This window comes from Anopheles coustani, chromosome 3 (assembly GCF_943734705.1).
Source record: "Anopheles coustani chromosome 3, idAnoCousDA_361_x.2, whole genome shotgun sequence".
NCBI lineage: Eukaryota > Metazoa > Arthropoda > Insecta > Diptera > Culicidae > Anopheles > Anopheles coustani.
Window position 1 is genome coordinate 33,117,614 of NC_071288.1, and position 17,749 is coordinate 33,135,362.

General features: G+C 45.2%; 9 protein-coding genes across 11 annotated transcripts; 4 read left to right on the forward strand and 5 right to left on the reverse strand.

Moving 5' to 3' along the window:
- Positions 1-1,605: 1,605 nt before the first annotated feature.
- LOC131258899 (MORN repeat-containing protein 4 homolog) lies at positions 1,606-2,379 on the forward strand. Its single transcript, XM_058260293.1, has 3 exons — positions 1,606-1,814; positions 1,895-1,914; positions 2,002-2,379. The coding sequence occupies exons 1-3, from the start codon at positions 1,632-1,634 to the stop codon at positions 2,267-2,269; spliced, it is 471 nt and encodes a 156-aa protein (XP_058116276.1). The 5' UTR covers positions 1,606-1,631; the 3' UTR covers positions 2,270-2,379.
- A 100-nt stretch (positions 2,380-2,479) lies between these two features.
- Positions 2,480-5,862, reverse strand: LOC131271572 (MMS19 nucleotide excision repair protein). Its single transcript, XM_058273047.1, has 3 exons — positions 5,709-5,862; positions 3,001-5,615; positions 2,480-2,933 (listed from the first exon to the last, which is right to left on the reverse strand). Exons 1-3 carry the CDS (start codon positions 5,794-5,796, stop codon positions 2,730-2,732), a joined length of 2,907 nt encoding a protein of 968 aa, XP_058129030.1. The 5' UTR covers positions 5,797-5,862; the 3' UTR covers positions 2,480-2,729.
- Positions 5,863-6,477: 615 nt separating this feature from the next.
- Positions 6,478-9,240, reverse strand: LOC131263754 (solute carrier family 35 member F6). Its single transcript, XM_058266047.1, has 6 exons — positions 9,224-9,240; positions 8,928-9,056; positions 8,696-8,843; positions 8,099-8,252; positions 7,214-7,501; positions 6,478-7,146 (listed from the first exon to the last, which is right to left on the reverse strand). The coding sequence occupies exons 2-6, from the start codon at positions 9,002-9,004 to the stop codon at positions 6,662-6,664; spliced, it is 1,152 nt and encodes a 383-aa protein (XP_058122030.1). The 5' UTR covers positions 9,005-9,056; positions 9,224-9,240; the 3' UTR covers positions 6,478-6,661.
- A 231-nt stretch (positions 9,241-9,471) lies between these two features.
- On the forward strand, positions 9,472-11,270 carry LOC131263592 (multiple inositol polyphosphate phosphatase 1). 2 transcript variants are annotated; one of them, XM_058265856.1, is made up of 3 exons: positions 9,472-9,734; positions 9,815-10,775; positions 10,847-11,270. In XM_058265856.1, exons 1-3 carry the CDS (start codon positions 9,548-9,550, stop codon positions 11,040-11,042), a joined length of 1,344 nt encoding a protein of 447 aa, XP_058121839.1. In that variant the 5' UTR covers positions 9,472-9,547; the 3' UTR covers positions 11,043-11,270. The 2 variants fall into 2 exon arrangements, with proteins under 2 accessions (XP_058121839.1, XP_058121917.1); XM_058265934.1 differs by having other exon boundaries at positions 9,642-9,741.
- A 90-nt stretch (positions 11,271-11,360) lies between these two features.
- Positions 11,361-11,895, forward strand: LOC131263951 (RING finger protein 24). Its single transcript, XM_058266274.1, has 2 exons — positions 11,361-11,602; positions 11,677-11,895. Exons 1-2 carry the CDS (start codon positions 11,412-11,414, stop codon positions 11,816-11,818), a joined length of 333 nt encoding a protein of 110 aa, XP_058122257.1. The 5' UTR covers positions 11,361-11,411; the 3' UTR covers positions 11,819-11,895.
- A 31-nt stretch (positions 11,896-11,926) lies between these two features.
- On the reverse strand, positions 11,927-12,966 carry LOC131263852 (transmembrane emp24 domain-containing protein eca). Its single transcript, XM_058266163.1, has 4 exons — positions 12,732-12,966; positions 12,526-12,657; positions 12,204-12,439; positions 11,927-12,133 (listed from the first exon to the last, which is right to left on the reverse strand). Exons 1-4 carry the CDS (start codon positions 12,865-12,867, stop codon positions 11,984-11,986), a joined length of 654 nt encoding a protein of 217 aa, XP_058122146.1. The 5' UTR covers positions 12,868-12,966; the 3' UTR covers positions 11,927-11,983.
- Positions 12,967-13,275: 309 nt separating this feature from the next.
- LOC131261495 (DDRGK domain-containing protein 1) lies at positions 13,276-14,422 on the forward strand. The gene is made up of 3 exons (XM_058263544.1): positions 13,276-13,417; positions 13,480-13,964; positions 14,036-14,422. The coding sequence occupies exons 1-3, from the start codon at positions 13,324-13,326 to the stop codon at positions 14,303-14,305; spliced, it is 849 nt and encodes a 282-aa protein (XP_058119527.1). The 5' UTR covers positions 13,276-13,323; the 3' UTR covers positions 14,306-14,422.
- LOC131261494 (histone-lysine N-trimethyltransferase SMYD5) lies at positions 14,351-15,742 on the reverse strand. Its single transcript, XM_058263543.1, has 2 exons — positions 15,283-15,742; positions 14,351-15,218 (listed from the first exon to the last, which is right to left on the reverse strand). Exons 1-2 carry the CDS (start codon positions 15,693-15,695, stop codon positions 14,459-14,461), a joined length of 1,173 nt encoding a protein of 390 aa, XP_058119526.1. The 5' UTR covers positions 15,696-15,742; the 3' UTR covers positions 14,351-14,458.
- A 143-nt stretch (positions 15,743-15,885) lies between these two features.
- Positions 15,886-17,571, reverse strand: LOC131272834 (chitobiosyldiphosphodolichol beta-mannosyltransferase). Of its 2 annotated transcripts, none has more exons than XM_058274698.1 (3): positions 16,923-17,571; positions 16,286-16,852; positions 15,886-16,217 (listed from the first exon to the last, which is right to left on the reverse strand). In XM_058274698.1, exons 1-3 carry the CDS (start codon positions 17,468-17,470, stop codon positions 16,004-16,006), a joined length of 1,329 nt encoding a protein of 442 aa, XP_058130681.1. In that variant the 5' UTR covers positions 17,471-17,571; the 3' UTR covers positions 15,886-16,003. The 2 variants fall into 2 exon arrangements, with proteins under 2 accessions (XP_058130681.1, XP_058130683.1); XM_058274700.1 differs by having other exon boundaries at positions 16,914-17,571.
- Between the last annotated feature and the right edge of the window lie 178 nt (positions 17,572-17,749).

The window sequence follows — 17,749 nt, forward strand, 5'->3', positions numbered from 1 at the left end:
GTTTTTTTTTTTTCGATGTGTTGTCACCATGCTCAAAACGAAAGTGAATCGACGTTCAATGCAACAAGTGCATGTGCAAACGGAAGCCACAAAGCCCATTGGCAGGGCCTGGTTTATGTGGCTGGCGGTGAAACCAGACGTACGTTGGATTGTGCCTTTTCCGGCGCAACTGGTTTTAGCTGCCCTTTTTGTTTTGGTGCAGAGTGCAAAAACAAGGCATTAATCGCCTTCGAGCGGACGGTGGAAGCTAAGTGTTCATTTCGTGGCGGTGTTGGTTAAATTTCCCCAACGATAGTGTTATCAGCAGGAGTGTGTCGAGTGCATCGAAGCAATGTAAAGTTAATTTGTTTAACGCGCTTCACTGCGAAGTCTGATTAGTGCAAGCCATTGCTCCGAGGAATGTGTGGTGCATAGGGATGATGGATTGATGCGAACGCTTCGCATACAAGCATTGGTTAATTTGATTACCTGGCAAACTGGCAACTCGAGTTTTTGGCATTTTTTTGCTTAACTCTAGCAGAAAAAAATCAAACTTTTTAGAGAATTTACGAGATTTCAGTTTAGAAAATAAAGATTCCTTCAAAAATTCTGTTTGTTTCAACATACTTAAATTTTCTTACATAAACACACAAAGTAACTAATGGTAATTAGAACTGGTATATTTGTAAGGAGCAACGTGGATGCTAAATTAATAAAAGAATTAACCGATAAAAAAATAATGCAAACTATGATCATAAAACTGTTTTACAGTAAACATTTTTTTGAGATATATTGCTGAAAGACGTGTTAAAAGTGGAAAAGCATTAAATTTTAACCATTATTTAGCAAAGGTATACGGTTGTGCGTGTGAGTTATACATGATATAAACTCTTAAAACGAACTATAAGTTCTTCAAACTAGTTTGTTTTTAGTACCATCCTCTTCGGGGTAGAAAAATCCTTATCCCTAAATAATTAGACGTTAGCCTTTCTTTAATAAAAAAAAACCACCGACAACTTAAGGCTTGGAGGATCATCATGCTCACGTAATTGTACAGTTGCACGTAACCAGATGCATCTCCAGCTGAGTGCGGACCGTTGCACTCGGTTTATCCGTTACCTCGCTACTACTTTTCGGGTTTCATACACCTTTTCCAAAGAAACAAATGCAATTACATAAGATTTATGGAGTTTATACACGTTTATAGGTTCAATTAAATGCCGTAAAAATGTCGCAACGATCACGGCTGGTTTTGAAAAGCCGTTGGAAAAAAAAGTTTTATTACTAAAATCTATTACTAGCAGTTATCAAGTGAAATAGGTAATGAATTTGAGCAATTGTGTCAATAGAAGAATATTCTTTAAGCAACCAATCTTACTAGAATGAAATGGCTGAATCCACCAAAACTCCTACAATCGATCGACCATCTACTAATAGGATTAGTTTCACGTTTCAACATCGCCCTCTCGGTTCGCACAGGAATTCGGCACGACGGACAATCGATAGCATCGCCTCACACAAATCGGATTTAGGTGCAGTGACCAAGGACGCACCGCATTGACAGTAGTCCACCCGAGTGGTTGGCCATTCAAAGTCGGTGCAGCAGTTCCGCAAAAGCTAGCGAACGCGACGGAGTCACAAAGCAAGCGACGATGGAGAGCGTCCAGTCGGGAGTGGTCAAATGTGGCGGCTATCGGTACGACGATGGGACGCGATACATTGGCGACTGGAACCAGCGGGGCCAGAAGCACGGCATGGGCTCGATGATGTTCTCCGACGGCACCCGGTACGATGGGGCGTTCAGCAACGGTGTCTGTTCCGGGCTGGGTGTGATGGTAAGAGTGGCACGCACCGCCAGTTCCCAACTCGACTGCCAGCACGAAACAGTCATACTTTTCTCTTTTCTTCCCCGCAGTGTTTTCCGGATGGAGCAAAGTAGGCAAAGAAGGATCAGAAGAGGATCCTTAGCGACCACAGGGCATGCGACATTCTATTTCGTTTCCATCTCTCTCTCTCCCTTAGATACGAGGGGGAGTTCATGCAAGGATGGTTCCACGGACACGGTGTGTTCTGGCGGGCGGACGGCATGAAGTACGAGGGTGAGTTCCGCGGCGGGCGCATCTGGGGCCTGGGGTTGATCACGTTCAGCGATCAAAGCCACGGGTTCCCGCGCAACGAGGGCTTCTTCCAGGACTGCCGGCTGGTGCGGAAGAAGCGCTGCCCGGACGTCATCAATCGGGCACAGAAGGTGGCACTGATGGCGCGGGCCCAGTGTGATCAGGGCCTCTAGTGGCACGATCTCGGTTTGGCGCTTGGCAATGGTTGATTATGTTTTGTGCAATTTGTTCTGTTACTTTGAACAGTGGTTGGTTTTTTAGTAGTTTGTTAAGTTTATCAATAAAAATATAAATATATAAAAAAGATAACTTTAAAGGATTATGATTGAACAATTTACCATCCAAAATATTCAACAGACATTCACAGGACTAAATAATCTGGTTACAATAGAATGTTATCTTTATTTTCCAATGAAACAAGGGAAGCTTGCGGAGATGTTTCTGGGCCGATCCTCTCCACTTCTACTTTGAAGATGTCTTTAAAACAAATGCGCTTCGTTCGAATAAAATGCATCACCAAGCTATAGGCTATTAAGCGATCCTCATTGGAAAGCGTCACCCGGCGTGCGCAGAGGAAGGCCGAGGTAATTTGGCTGTCGATGTTCACTCCTCCCACCGGTACTGGCCGTTACTTCACTTGTCATCCTTCGCTTCCTCTGTACTGCCAACCAAATACCATTGAAGCCGAGCAGCTACGGCCGCATTTCGCACTAGACGCTTACGATCGTCCAGCGGCTTCTGGAGCTCGATCAACGCGGTCTGTTTGAAAGGAAGCAGCAGGAAGGTTGGATATTTACAGATGTAGAGCAAACACTCGAGCGCCCCAATGCGCACTTTCTGTAAATCAAAAACAAAGAACGTTGAGAGTATACTTCGAGGAGGTCCGATCGGACAGGGTACTTACCATGGAAGACTCTCGTGTGGCCAGCTTCAGAAGCACCGGAATCAACGACTGCAGGTGGTCCTGCACAAAAACATCCAGTTCGCGAATTAATCGGCCTACCATCGTCAATGCCTCGACCATCGTGTAGTCGTCGTCCTGTGCCAGACACTTCAGCAACACTGGGCCAACCTTCGCGAGGTTCATCTTGAGCACCGCGTGCGGTGTCGCCTTGAACACAAACACCAAAGCCTTCAGGTGCGCGACGGCATACTGTTCCATCTTACCTTCCAGCTTCTTCATGACCCACACGAAAAGCTTCTGTTTGAAAAGGCCCTTTAGCAGAGGTAGGTGCAGCTGAGGGAACTCCAGCGACAGGATCTCGAACGCAAGTGCGGCCATGTGACTGAGCGTTGGGTGATCGAGCAGCTCGGCCACGTCGTCGATGATCTCACCCGCTTCCGCGTGGCCTCGTGCTATCAACCCTTTGCCAATCCAACCGAGGATGAGCACAGCCTGGTGGTTGTGCTTTTTCAGCTCCGTCTTGAGCACCGCCAGCAGCCGCTTTAGAACCCCACGATGATGGTCGTCGTCCGGCATGCGGTTAAACAAACTACACAGCAAGCGATGGCAAACCTGCCGAACACGCTCGTCGTCCGTTTCGAGAGCCAGTTTGCTAAGGTCGTTTACGAGCGACTCGAAATGGTCCACCAGTGGTACGCTTTCATCGAGATAGCCAAGCAAGCCGGATGCCAAGTACAGGTGGGAGCGACGCTGAAGCTGCAGAGTGGGTAGGCGTTTGAGTACCAAATCCTTCTGCTCGTCCGTTGGGAGTTGCTTTACGACGGCTGCTATTAAACGGGACATGCTGTACAGATAGTCGGAGGTCAGCTGATCCGTGACATACTCGAAAAAGCGATCGAGCAGCTTGTACTGAACGTACAGTTCTGCTTTCGCTAGTTGGCTATGGTTACCCGTTTCGACCACGTCCGTCAACGTGTCCATGGCGACGATTGCTAACCGATCGTCGACCGGAGGAGGCTTTGCAAACACGAGCGAGAGAAAGAAATCAATCATCTTTTCCATGTAACCATGATAAAGAATCAATTTCCCCAGCGCTTTGAAAGTACGCTGGATCACCGCCTGCTCGGTTGTGGCATAGTCATGTGTGATCAGCTTATTGAGGACGACCGTTTTAACTTCCTGCTGGTTGCGAGTGGCAAAGGAATACAAGCAGTCCTCAACGGCATCTGTCTGGGGCACTTTGTCAATGCTAGTAAGCAAATCGTTCACAATCGTGTTGTACACGACGTAGCGATTTTCACTCGTCACCATTTCCGGCACGGCTGCCAATGCTTTCAAGGCGGACCGTTTTTGTTCGCTAGCGTTCGGCTGTTGCAGAAGAATTTCGATGAACTTCTTTTGCACCTGGCCGAGAAGAGTAGGGTCGAGCTCGGCCCAGCAATACCACTGAGCGCAGGGAATCATCAGACGCTGAAGGCTATCGACGAGGATGTTTTGAAGCCGCATCTCAACGAACCCATCCACGTTCAGCTGGGCGAGTAGCATCGGTACGAGCTTTTCGATGACATACACCGCACAATAGGAACTTGCACGGGCACAAGCCAGTTCGACTTGCAGGCTCGCCTCGAAGTTTTTGGAGCTCGCGTCAGTTAAACTTCCCATCACGCCGAGCAATGTTTGATCGAGAAAGGCTTTTGCTGAAGATTCGCTTGTGGAAGCATTTTTCGCTAACGCTTGCATTGCCGCATATCCAGCCTCCTGAAGCGCCTTGTCGGTGCTGGAGCTCGGTCCGGATGGAAACAATTCCCGTTTCAGCGCGCTCCACAATTCAGCCTGATGTTCCTCGACCTCTTTAACGTCGAGCAGAGCCAAACAACGGCCAAGTAAAGCCAAAGAGTCCAGCTTGGCCACGTTAAGACTACTGTCGAGTTTTTCCAGCAGCAGCGGTACGGCAAACACCGCCATCTCCGCGGTCGCACAAAGACAATCGGCCAACTTCTCGGCTAGAGTATCGCGCGTGATCGGAACCGGATCGTTCGGGTTCGGATGGAAGTCGATGGGAAAGTAGCACGCAAACGTTTCAAACATTTCCTCCGCCAGATGGTGCATCGGGTACGCGCGGATAAATGTCGGCATTTGCTCGAAAAGGTACAGCAAGTTACGCGGATCCCGCTCGCCCTCCATTGCGCCGATAACGCCGTAGATGAAGTCGGCACCCCATTCTTTCAGTGCATCCGTTTTGCGCTCGGACAAGGCCACTATCGTTTGAAAGTACAGTGTTCGTTCCGGTTTCTTCTGGCTCTGGCAGGGAATGAGTTCAAAGAGTGATCGCAACAGTCGCACGGCGGCAGCATCGGAAAGATTCGTCATGCGGCTAAGTGCTTCCATACCTACGAGGACCATGGGAGAGACGGCATTGTGGTCCTTTGCGCGGTCACAATAAAACGCACTGACAAACTCCAGTTGCTCCCCGGTGAGTCCTTCCGGTGGTAAATCCTTCAGCACGTTCGATAACAACAGTGTGCCCTGCGCCCGAACGGAGGCATCGGTGTGAGTCAGTGCAGGTCCCAGCTCTTCAACGAACTCTGCTATCGTAAGTTTGCCTGCAATAATGTCTATAGGCGGTGGCATTAAAAAACATCATTTAGCTACAGTAATTCCAAGTGGGTAACGAAACAAAGGATTGTTTTTTATGCTCGCATGCTTACCTGCCGTTACTTTGTGGCACTTTTCTTCAACTTTATGATCATTTTTGATCATATCAACGATCGTAGTGTGGGACCAAGGGAACTTCATGATACTAATGGGAATTTACACTGAGCCAGAAGATTATTCTGAGGAATAATTCTTCCCCAACAAGAGCTGATTGTGCACGATGTTTTCGAAACTCAACGATAACAAAAACAAAGGTGACAGCCAACACAAATTAAACGTCACACCCTTTGTTAGTACCAGGGTGGCTCAGTTTACTAGCGTGGATGACAATGCGTTTTGTCGTTTGAATTTTACTGAATTTGTCAGTTACCAATAGAAGAAAATCAAAAAAAAAATATGTCTGTGGGTCTATGAATGAGGTAGGATCCGACGCCTCCTGAAAGCTACATAGACTCTTCTACCCAACTATTATTCTGGTATGTCCAAGCCATACAGAGCGTGTACATGTTGCTCCGTTTACCCAAGCTTGGGTCCAATCCAATCCCTTGGGAGGATGGAGTTGCATTGATAAGACAGAAGCGGGGTGAGCAGTCCGGGTTGCAAGGCTGCTTGAATGCCTGGGCAGCCTGGCACAACCAAAGCTGCCACTGGGTTGCAGGGACAGTCCGCCGGCCCCACTACTAATGACTATGGAACGACGAATGAACTACAAACGGAATGGATTCAACTGTATCGGACCTTTGCAACGTCTCCAGACAACGATTAAAATATATAACCCACATCCTTAAATATTTCTTCAACGCAACAAACAAGGTCCACTAATTTGTTTTAGTTACAATTTTATTCCCCTACCAGTAAAGAGTCGATCAGTGAGATGAACTTTTGATACACGCTTCTATGAGTATCAAAAGAAGAATTACAACATTAAACACGTAAGAAACGAATCCCATGGGGACAACTGCTGCCAGCTCCGCACGCAGATATCCTTCAGTCGCACAGCTTCAGTCTAACGGTCCGGTTCATCGGCCTGCCGGTTAATAATGACCTCGCTCATCCTATCAGCCGACTGCCGTCCTATGCGAAGCAACAGCGCAACCTTCACGCGCCGGTACGTTTGCAGCACCAGAATATCATTGTACAGGCACATGCCAAACAGAAGCCCCGCAAACCCGATCAACTGTAGGTAGTGGAACTTTTGCCACACCAGCAACAACGAAACCATCCACACGACGAGCGTACGCACGGAATCAAGCACCATACGGGTGGTGGCGGATATTTCCTTCGTGACACTGATACCGGCAAAGTTGAAGAATGCGATCGACACAACCGTTCCACCGATCGCAAGGATCAGTTGGTAGTTGTTCTTGATCTGCGCCAGAGCATCCGGTAGATCCTCCAGCACACCGTGGGCATTGTTGTTGAACGGTGACATCACGCGTATGAAGTACATCGGTAGCAGCAACGAACCGAGCACTGAGAACCCAAAGAATCCTGGATGGAAAAAGAAGCACAGCATTGAAAAATCTGAACTACCACCTTGATCTTCTTAACTAGTTACCTTCCCATCCAACAGCCTGCAACGCGGGAATATCTAAGCCAGCCACATAGTACTCCTCATACACCATCTGGACGGCGGTGATTATTTGTGCCAGTATGATCAGCAAGTCGCCGGTGATAACGTTATTGCGAGTGTACTGGGAACCGGTGTCATCGTTCGATACCACGTCGGACATTCCGACCACTACCAAACCTACCATTATGAAACCGATTCCAATCCATTCTCGTTTCACGAGTGTCCGGTTTAGGAATGCAACACTCAGTATGCCCACAAAGATTATAACTGATCCTGTTAACAAGAAAAAAAAGTATTGGAATCAAAATCGTAAACCGGACGATGATAGCGATTATTTTGTAATCAATAAAAGGCATGGTATTTTTTTTTACTCAGAATTAGTTGTCTGTGGCCGTGAAAAAATCGTTATAAATACAACAAACAGAGCAATATTTAACTTTTGGTTTGATTGAAATCGTTGATCATTATTTGAATCATATAATTGCCAAATGTTACGTAGAATGGAAACCTTACATGTGCCAGGGAAAACTGTGGTGTTACAGAAGTGAGCTGGCACGAGAGTTACATGGAAGAAAAACAAAAAGAATTAGCGCAACCTTCCCCATTGCTGAACAGCCAACCCAGAACGAACGATCATATAATAGCGAGCAAAAAAGAAAACAGGGCGGGTGAGTCATTGTTGCACTATCGCTTCAAAACTGTGAGCAAACGCTGAATGTGCATATGATTACACAAAGAACCGCCAAAAACAACCATTTATCGAGTTAGTTCAAGAGAGATTCATCCCTTGTTGGCGTCATCAGTTTGAGCTCACGTACGTTATCGAACAGGGCCTAGTATTGGATGTTGGATACGGGAGCTTTTGCTTACCTCTCAGCAGCTGAAAACTAGAGGGATAGGTCAGATTCAGCCCGACGTACATAATGGAAGTGGCCAGCATATCGCACATGGCCGGCACGAACAGGACAAAGGGGCTAAACTCGCGATTGCCGCGCACGAGGTCATGCCGATCTTCAGCTCCATTCTGTAAGGAGGAAAAAGGGGAAGGCAAACGTACAATTGAAAATAGAAACCATAGAAAATAATTAAAAGGCAAGCAGACACAAAAAAGATCTGCCCATAACGAGGAAATACAACACGATTAAAGAAAAACACATATTCTACGCATGCTGATAAGCAGCTCGCTTTCAGTCCCTGCAACATGCCGTAACGGGGAACGATCTCCAGGGAGAAACGGAGAAGTTTACGGGCTGACCAGAGCCGGTTAGTGAAATGAATCAGAACGTGCTACTTCCTCGTTATCTGCCATCGCGAAAAAAGGATATTTCTGGTGTTAGCCACATAAGATAATTCTTCGCTCTCGTTCTTTCTTTTGAAAGGCGTGAGGTTTCCTCCAATTGTCCTGTTGTGATCGAAGATTCCGAAGGGAATTCCGACGGTACGGGGAAAGGAAAAGGAAGTACTTACGTTCTTGCGACGCATGTGGTAGTAAACGCCTTTGAATGCGAGTAAACAAAGGAATTCGCCGATGAACATGGCACAGGCTTGCACAAACGGGTGCTCGAACCGTCGCACTTGTCCATCCGAGCCTTCGGATTCGATGTTGTCGGCCCACCTACGATGCGATGCAATGGGAGAAATGGTACAAGAAGATGCTGGTGAAAAAAGGGTGCCATGAAATGAAACCACTTGCACGTACTTTGTACTCAGAGTGTTAATCGAGCCCGTAACAACCATCGTAAGCGCGAGCACGAATTGCCATTTCGTCCAGGCCATCTTGTTTTCACTCTGCTTTTAAATGTCGCGTACTTTAAGTGGTAGTAAAATGCTACAGATAAACAAACTGCTACGATAAACAACACATACAAAAATCACTAGCGTCGATAACAATGACTGCCACGAACGAGTATTATTTTGCTCGTCTTTCTACACCATGTATTGCTATCACAAAACACACGACGCAAATCAACGCCCTAAAAGAAACAGTGATTGCACTTCCTGCGATCCTTGTGTATTGCAGGAGGACATGAAACGAAACTCGAGGCTGTGTTGTTGGCCTCCCTATGACCCGCAGCTTTGATCAGCGTCACGAAGTAATCCTCGACTACGTGAGGCCAGCTGATCACGACGCGAGATGAAATCAAACTGCTGGTAAACCTAGCGTTTGATGTTTTGTTTCGGAAATACTCCATCACGCCATCTTGCGGGGGATGTGTGCACCACGTTTGATAAACAATAGGTTTCTTTCAACTCCCTCAGTGCGAGGATGTAGAAAAGACGAAATAAGTTTAATGAATAATTTATCCCTTTTCCAGCAAAATGGTGACCCTCTCTACACCCTGTTTGGTTTCCTTCCACGTAGTACTTGTTTGCCTATGTTTTCTAACCGGCGCCGAGCGATGGTGTGCCGATAATCCCAAGGATACCGTTTTCCGCCGGCTTGGTACCAAAACTCCATATCGGCATGTACAGAACAAGGATGTACGCAACATTGCTACCGTCGATGGTAAGAAGTGCGGGTCAAACGGAGTATGCTTTTTAAACCTCATGTATTAAACCGGTTAACAAGTTTTCTACTTTCCACAGACTGTACAGTGGACAAAATTTGGGGATTGTTTCGCCATGGCACAAGAAATCCATCGAAAAGCATCATCGATCATATGCATGGGACGCTCGTTGAACTTCAGCGTGACATTCTCGAGCATGGTCGGTTGTGCAAGGAGCAGCTGACCAAATTTGAATCCTGGAAGCCGCAAGTAACGCCCGATGAGGCGAAACTTCTTGTGCGCGAGGGAGGCCAAGAGTTATTCCATCTAGGCGAGCGATTTCGGAAGCGTTTTGGTAGCCACCTCCCCGGACGTTACGACAGCAGCCAGTTTTATTTTAAATTTACCAAAACCGAACGTGCGGAGTATAGCGCACGCAATTTTACCCGTGGACTTTTCGGACAAGACGAATCGATCGAATACCCCGAAGCACTACGGCGCGATCCGGTGCTGCGCTTTTATAAGGGATGCGAGAAGTGGAGGAAACAAGTGAAGGAAAATCCATATTCCTACCGGGAGAAGGATCGTTTTGGAAGCTCCAAAGAGATGAGGATTGTTATCGAAAAGTTATCCAAGCGCATCGGCACGTTTGTTAGTCCCGAGGATGTACACGCAATATACCAAACCTGCGCGTTCGAAACTGCATGGAACGAACGAGACATATCGCCTTGGTGCACGCTGTTTGACAAGGAAAGCATTTCCGCTTTGGAATACAACGAGGATCTGAAATACTACTGGATCGACGGTTATGGTTACGAGTTAACATACAAGCAAGCATGTTCAGCATTTAGCGATTTGTTTGCCAACTTCGACGCCAGCGAGGAAAGGCCACGTTTTACATTTTATTTCACCCATTCGGGAACGTTGCTAAAGTCGATTGCTTTCTTGAACTTGTATAAAGACAACGAGCCACTAACGGCTCAAAGTTATCGCTACAAGCGGAAATGGCGCGTTAGTCACATCGATGCATTTGGATCGAACTTATACTTTGTCCTATACAGGTAAGGGCTACTAACCGCCGTAATAATATTCGGATAAGCATTTATACAAACCTTTTCCTCCTTTTTTTCAGCTGTTCAAACGGGACCCAATCCGTAGGTCTTTATCATCAAGAACGACTTACTTATATACCAGGTTGCCCGGAGAATGCTCTGCTTTGCGATTATAAACGCTTTAAGCAACTTTACGTTGATCGTATTGAACAGTGTGATTTGAATACTATGTGTTCCGAGCCGCATGTGCCTACCTTTAGAAAAGACGAGCTGTAATCTATGTTTTTGCAGAATTATATTTAATTTATTTTACTATGTGTGTTGACATGCATGCAACAATGCAGATGTTTATTGTGGTGTTTAGCAAGCTAAGATGAAGCTATAACAATGCACGCGCATATACATAAATAAACAAATGTTTTTGAATCGCATTGATAAGATTATTCGTTCCACACAGTTCTTTATCTGATTGTAAGACACTTTCTCGATGGTTGGTTGTTATCGTTCGATTGTTGTGGAAAAAAAATCTGAATTATCTTATCTTGGCACGCTGCATAAATAGACGCGAGCAGTAAGTTCACCCTTTCCACGTAGTTATTGTTGGTTTTCGGCGAGTGTAAAGAATGTAACGAAATTCCTCACAAAATGAACCTTTCCAACGTCGTTCTGGAAACACCATTAATCATGGAGAAATCGGCCTTTACGTCGACGGCAATTTTATACTTACAACGGCAGGACAGCCACGGCGAGTGTTGTTATACGGTTGTGCCCAGTGACGACCAATTTCGCCCAAACTACGATCGGATCAAGCTGAAGCGTCTGTCGGTGCTCAACCTGTAATGTGGCCCTTATCACGTTTTGGAAGACTGAGAAATAACACTTTGGCTCTTTCTCTCTTTACACTTTACAGGTCTTTCTGCGCCATTTGTCGTTCCGACATAAAGTACCACAATCAACGGAAAGCCCTGAAGTGTGAACATGCGTTTCATACTAAGTGCATCAAGCAATGGATTTCTTTGCAGAAAATGTGCCCCATCTGCATGATTAAATAAAACTAACGTGGACAAATAGTATTTCTATGATTAAAGAGCATAATCAATAAAATCAAAGCAAATAAAGCAATTTGGAAAAATCGTGCCACGTGTGACGGTTGAATTGAATTAGTTTCACAAAATTTATTGCAATTCGTGACTCACAGTTTTACCAGATTTATAAACCTAAACTAGTTTCTTTGCTTCGAAGAAGCTCTTCAGATGCCTCATTTGCCAGAATCCCATGACCAGAAGCACCAAAGTTTGCGCAAGTGACCACCACAGAACTCGCTGGTTAGTGCTGTCGCTCGTTTGACGGAATCGTTCTTCGCGGTACTGCGAAAAATAGAAATGCAGAATTGGTAAGTTGTTGTACGGAAACTTGAGGTTGGTGAATTATTCTTACTCTTTGATAGTTTTGTTCTTTTGTGATTTGATCCACTTGATCCAACAGCTGTCGAATACGCAACTGCAGTTCCGTAAGCTTTTCCTTCTGTGCAACGTTAGCGTAGTCGATTGTGTGCTCTCCGACCTGAATATCCAGATGGACACGAAGCTGCGAACCACTGAACCAGGCCGTACTATTTGAGTACATGCAGAGAACATGCTCTCCGGGAATATGAGATGTGAACGAAATGCGTCCTGCAAGCGATTGTAAAAATGCACAGCCCATCAGTTAATCAGGAGACTTAAAATTGCACATTAGTTAACGCCTAGCGGATCCTTACCTTCCGAGCTGTAAACGCGGGACAGGATCGTCTTATCATCAGGATCCTTTATTTCGACGTGCATGCCAATTCCGGGTGAAGATGGCATAAATCCTCCAGATCTTGGATCGTACAGCTCCACCTTATAGTTGGCTAGAGTAATAAGCATAGGGAGATCATTATCAACAACTATGTTTCTTTGGGCAAACCGGATGCTTATGTATTACCTACTACCGTAGTTTCATCCGGTATTTCCTCGATGAAACATTTGCGTTCCGTTTCACCGATGTGGAAGTACAAGGCGTTCGCTAGTGGCACCAGCAACAGAGATGCCAGCAACATTAATGATTTAGAATATATCATTCTTGCTGGTGGTTGCGTGATTCGAGAAGAAGGAAACACAAATTCCACCACGAAATTAAAGAAAATACTAGGGATCTGTTTGCTCGCGACACGTCAATCGATCTAGAAAGCAGCAATTTGGCACCAAGCCCTTATGTCAAATTGCTGTCAACGGAACAACGACGGTTACTAACAGCAAGATGTGCCGTGTAATACCACGTCTATGTAAAATATGTGCTTCCATTCGAAGGTTAAATAACAGCAACAATTACGTGAAACTCTAAATTATAATAGTTTTTGAAAAGACCTTCTATTCTTACCATTTAAAGCCAATATCATCCTTCCCACTCAAGGTACATAGAATGTATGGACCTTCCTGCTAGAAGCTTCATTAAAAAATTGTCAACATCTTGACAAATGTCCAACAGAGCAAGTTGAAAACACAACAAACCTGTGTGGCAACTTTCGGATTTAGAAATGGATTTAATACTGCTCGTAGGAATTGCTACCGCTCTGTTAGTCGTTCTTCTGACTCTACTATTTTTAAACAAAAGCAAGGCAAAACCGAACGGTGAGTATCTGTGATGAGAAATCATTATAAGAATTATTAAAACTACTCCACACCTACTGCAGGAACTCAGGCCGGAGCGCAGCAAGAAGAAAATGTTCCACGACGGGCGCAGGTGGTCAGAAACCAACGGAACCGCGCGAGAGTAGCGCAGGTAGCCGAACCAGTGAATGCTTCCGACGAGGAGGATACAATTCCCGAGGCACAGCATGACTATGGTGGAGAAAAAATCGGTGCTAAAAAGCGAGCCAAACTAGAGGCTAAGGCTGAAAAGAAAGCCCACCGCGAGCAGGAACTACGCCATCGTGAGGAGCAAAAGAAGCAAGATGCACTGTTGGAGGAAGAACGGCAAAAGCAGGCCTTGAAAGAGGAACAGGAAGAAAAGAAGCGCGAGGAAGCGGAGCGTCTTGCCCGCGAGGAAAAAGAGCGCAAGGAGCATGAAGAATACCTAAAAATGAAGCAAGCATTCAGTGTTGAAGAGGAGGGCTTCGAGGAAGAAAATGTCGATGAAAAGCAGAACAGTTTGCAGGAATTTATACAATTTATTCAGGTGAGTACTCTTTAAACAACCAACGAAAAATGACTTTAAAATTAAATTGGATACAATCAAATTTTTTTCAGGATAATAAAATCGTTGTACTGGAGGACTTGGCAGTACATTTCAAACTGAAAGTGCAAGCGGTAATTGATCGAATCGAAGAATTGCAGAAGGAAGGTCGAATTACCGGCGTTATTGACGACAGAGGCAAATTCATCTACATCTCAGAAGAGGAGCTGAAGTCTGTTGCTAAATTCATTCGACAGCGAGGACGTATTTCTATTACTGAACTGGCGGAAAATAGCAACCAACTGATTAATTTGACTCCTGTCGCCGCTTCCGAGACTGCGTAAGGCAGGTGAAGGTGATATAGAAACAGCTTATTTTAATCACAATCGTCGGCTTTGTAAGCATTTGTGGTTTCGTGTTTATTGTTTGAAGAAACTGATTGAAAATACAATGCGATACAATTGTAACTTTTCGTTGCACCATTCTTTATCAATGAGTTAATCAGAATCCTCCATATCCTCGTCCTCATCGTCTTCGTCTTCGGACGTTTCATCAGGATCATTAATCTCCTGGTTACATTTTTCGCACTGGCATATGAATAGATAGTAATCTTTCAGAATCTTTTGTCGTGAATGTCGTGAGCGCTGCAAGTTACATTCATCGAGGTAAGAAATGGAAATTTCCTCCCCGGGATGGATATCACGCGTTGCCCTCAGCGCAAGAACGTGGTTGGATTGGGGGAATACAGTTTCTGCATTCGGTGAACAGCTGTGGTTGATCTTGCTTTGCCTGGCATACAGAGCAGATCCTTCGTTGTTCAAGAAAGAACCCACAAACGTATCCATCTTGCCGTACAATTCATCGATCAGCTGGTCCACAGATGTACGTTCCTTTTCATCCATGGCACACTCTGACACATTTTTAACCCAATCTCCGAAAGAGCTCGTACCTATTCCTTGTCCGTTCGTGCCAACCAGTGCAATGAGACTTTTGAAGCTATCCACTGTGAGCCAGGAAAGACGTTCATCTGAACCAACGTTGAAGGCGACAGCGAACAGACTGTACAGTTGCTCTATTTGCTTGGTAAACTTTTCACCAAGCATTTTATGAAAGATCAGAAGATCTTCGTTCACGGATTTATGAACGAACTCCTGCAGTTGATTCTGCAACCCCTGTGGATCGACTGTCTGCCGAAAAAGGCCAACAATTTTCACAAACAGCATGATACCGCATGTCTCCGGTGGATAGTGCATTTTCCTATTAGTAGAAAGGACACAATTGTTACATAAACAGCTCTAACGGATTCCGCCGGACAACTTACTTCCAAAAATCCACCAACACGTTTACCGGATGGTTTTCATTTTGTGCTTCCGCCCCAAGGCAGATCGCGGCATGGTAGCGTTCTAGAGCGCTGCTCCTGCATTCGCTGCTGCAGTACAGCACACCACATTGTTCACACTTTGCATGGTTTACCAGATTGCTCTCCACCGGACAACATTCGGCCCTCGGTAACATGATGGTGGGATCATTTGCCAATCGTTGCGCATTTCGTTCGGCAGTTTCTAACGGACGTAGGCAATACTCGCATGCCAAGTACCCGTACGCAGCATTCCATGAATATTGGCATGAAACCAGCGGTTGCTCTTGAAATATAATTGTTCCTTCGAGGATTGTTTCGGTTACATACAATCCACGACCTTTTTCTGGCGTAGTTTTTAGTATCACTTTTTCCATTGTTTTTCCGTGTTTCTCGGACGGACACGAATGTGTTTCACGCGGTTTTGAGCTGCCGGTGACGTTTCTAGCAGTGCAACCAAATATCAACACAATACCGTAATTGTTGCCAGCAACGTCAACTTTAAATTCTTTCCTCTCTACAATTTTGTAAAAAAAAAACACAGTAAAACAGGAAACATTTGATGTTTCCAAAAATGTTTTATTAAATCAGTTCATTTCTTAAATGTACATTATTAGTTTAGAAGCCTAAATTTGTTCTACGCCAGCTATCCGCATATAAGTGAGTGAAACGGTGATCAATTCGACTACTCTCTGAATATGGGCAGCGCTACATTTTTCCAGTTTTCGGTCCACCGCAATGACTGAAACTCCTTTAAATGTTTCTGTATGTTCTGCTTCGTATTTGAAAGGGCAATATTGTTCGGGAAGTCGTAAAACCAGTGAACTATCTGATCTGCCAGCTCCTGATGGTCACGGAAAATGAAACCATTCTGCTCATGCTTTACCAGTTCCTCTATGCTGGAATACGGGAAAAAAGCAATATTAATACAAGCGCAAATCATGCCTCTCACACACACCGGACATACCAATCAAAATCTACGGCACAAACGGGCAATCCGGAACCGAACATGTCGACCACTTTCATCGGCAAATCCAACCCACTGGAGCTGTAGTGCAGGCACACTCCCAAGTCACTGCTGGCCAACAGCTTTGGATAGTCTTCGTTCTCCAGCCAAGGCATGTGGACGGTCACTTTTTGCCACGGTTTACTCTCGATAATTTTACTAAACTTCTCCTTCAACGGTCCTTTGCCGGTGATAATGCAAACAAGTCTAGGATAATGCAACGGCTGTTCCGTTGCTACTCTTTCGTAATGATCCAGGGCACTGATCAGAAGGCTAAAATCCTCATCCGGCGTCCAGCTGGTGCTGGAGATCAGGACTGCCGGCCTCGAGTCAAGCAATTTTACGTTACCATTCCGGTCTTTTACGGTGAAAGCCGTACTTTCAATTATTTCCTCCGCAACTGCTTGACTGGCTGATGCCGGTCTAAAGGCAGCGATAGATTCACCAAGGCGCAGAAAGAGATTATGCTTCTCCACAACACTGATCGATTGAAATTGCTGTGGTGGACGATCGTACAACACTGTAGCGCTAAAAAGAGTTGGAAAAAAGTATTATAAAATATCAGTAAGCTGGAAAGATTGTTGAAAACAACCCATACCGAATGTTCCATTCCGCTTGCAGATTTTCTTTCATCGCCTTTGTAACACAGAAGCTGTTAGTCGCTCTTGCACCAAAAAAGGCCTCTATCTGTTTAGCGAATCGTACCACTGGCGAGTTTGGGGACTCGATGGCCAGAATCGAATAAGTGTAATTATGCCAGTCAATGATTAGCTTCGAACGGGCCAAAAGACAATACAAGTATGCCACAATTACGGCGGGGATCGCCGGAGGGTTTTGACAAAGTATGAACTTTGGCTTCTGTATGCTGATCAGAGTGATCAACAACCCTAGAGCTTGCCATACGGTTTTAAACAGATACTTCAGAATGTTTGGCAATTCCAGTTCAGGAAAGGGATTGAGAGCATGGATCCGTACATTAGGGCTGCGACGAATTTCTTCGAGGGGCGTCGACTGTACATAGCCAATGAAGTCTACCGAAAAATCGTTCTCCGAGAGGCTTTTGACGTGATATTGCATCCGCGGGCTGCGTCCAATATCACCAAGCACAATAACGCACGCATTTTGCACTTTTCTTTCCAGGCTCATGTTGTGATACTGAGATTATCAATGCACTTCCAAAACGATACGACATGTCTATTTAGAACGTGGCGCAACAAGTTGTTGAAACTGGTTTTCGGCTAGCAGTACGGCTGTCAACGTTACAAACGTTGCTGATTTTTATTTGTTTTTTCTAATAAAATTATTTATAACTTAATATACTAATATATTAGAATATTTGCTCACAATTGCACCAATGTAGATAGTTTTTGATGATGATTTTTATTATTCCCAAAAATTCTCTGTCCGTGCAACACATTGTACAGC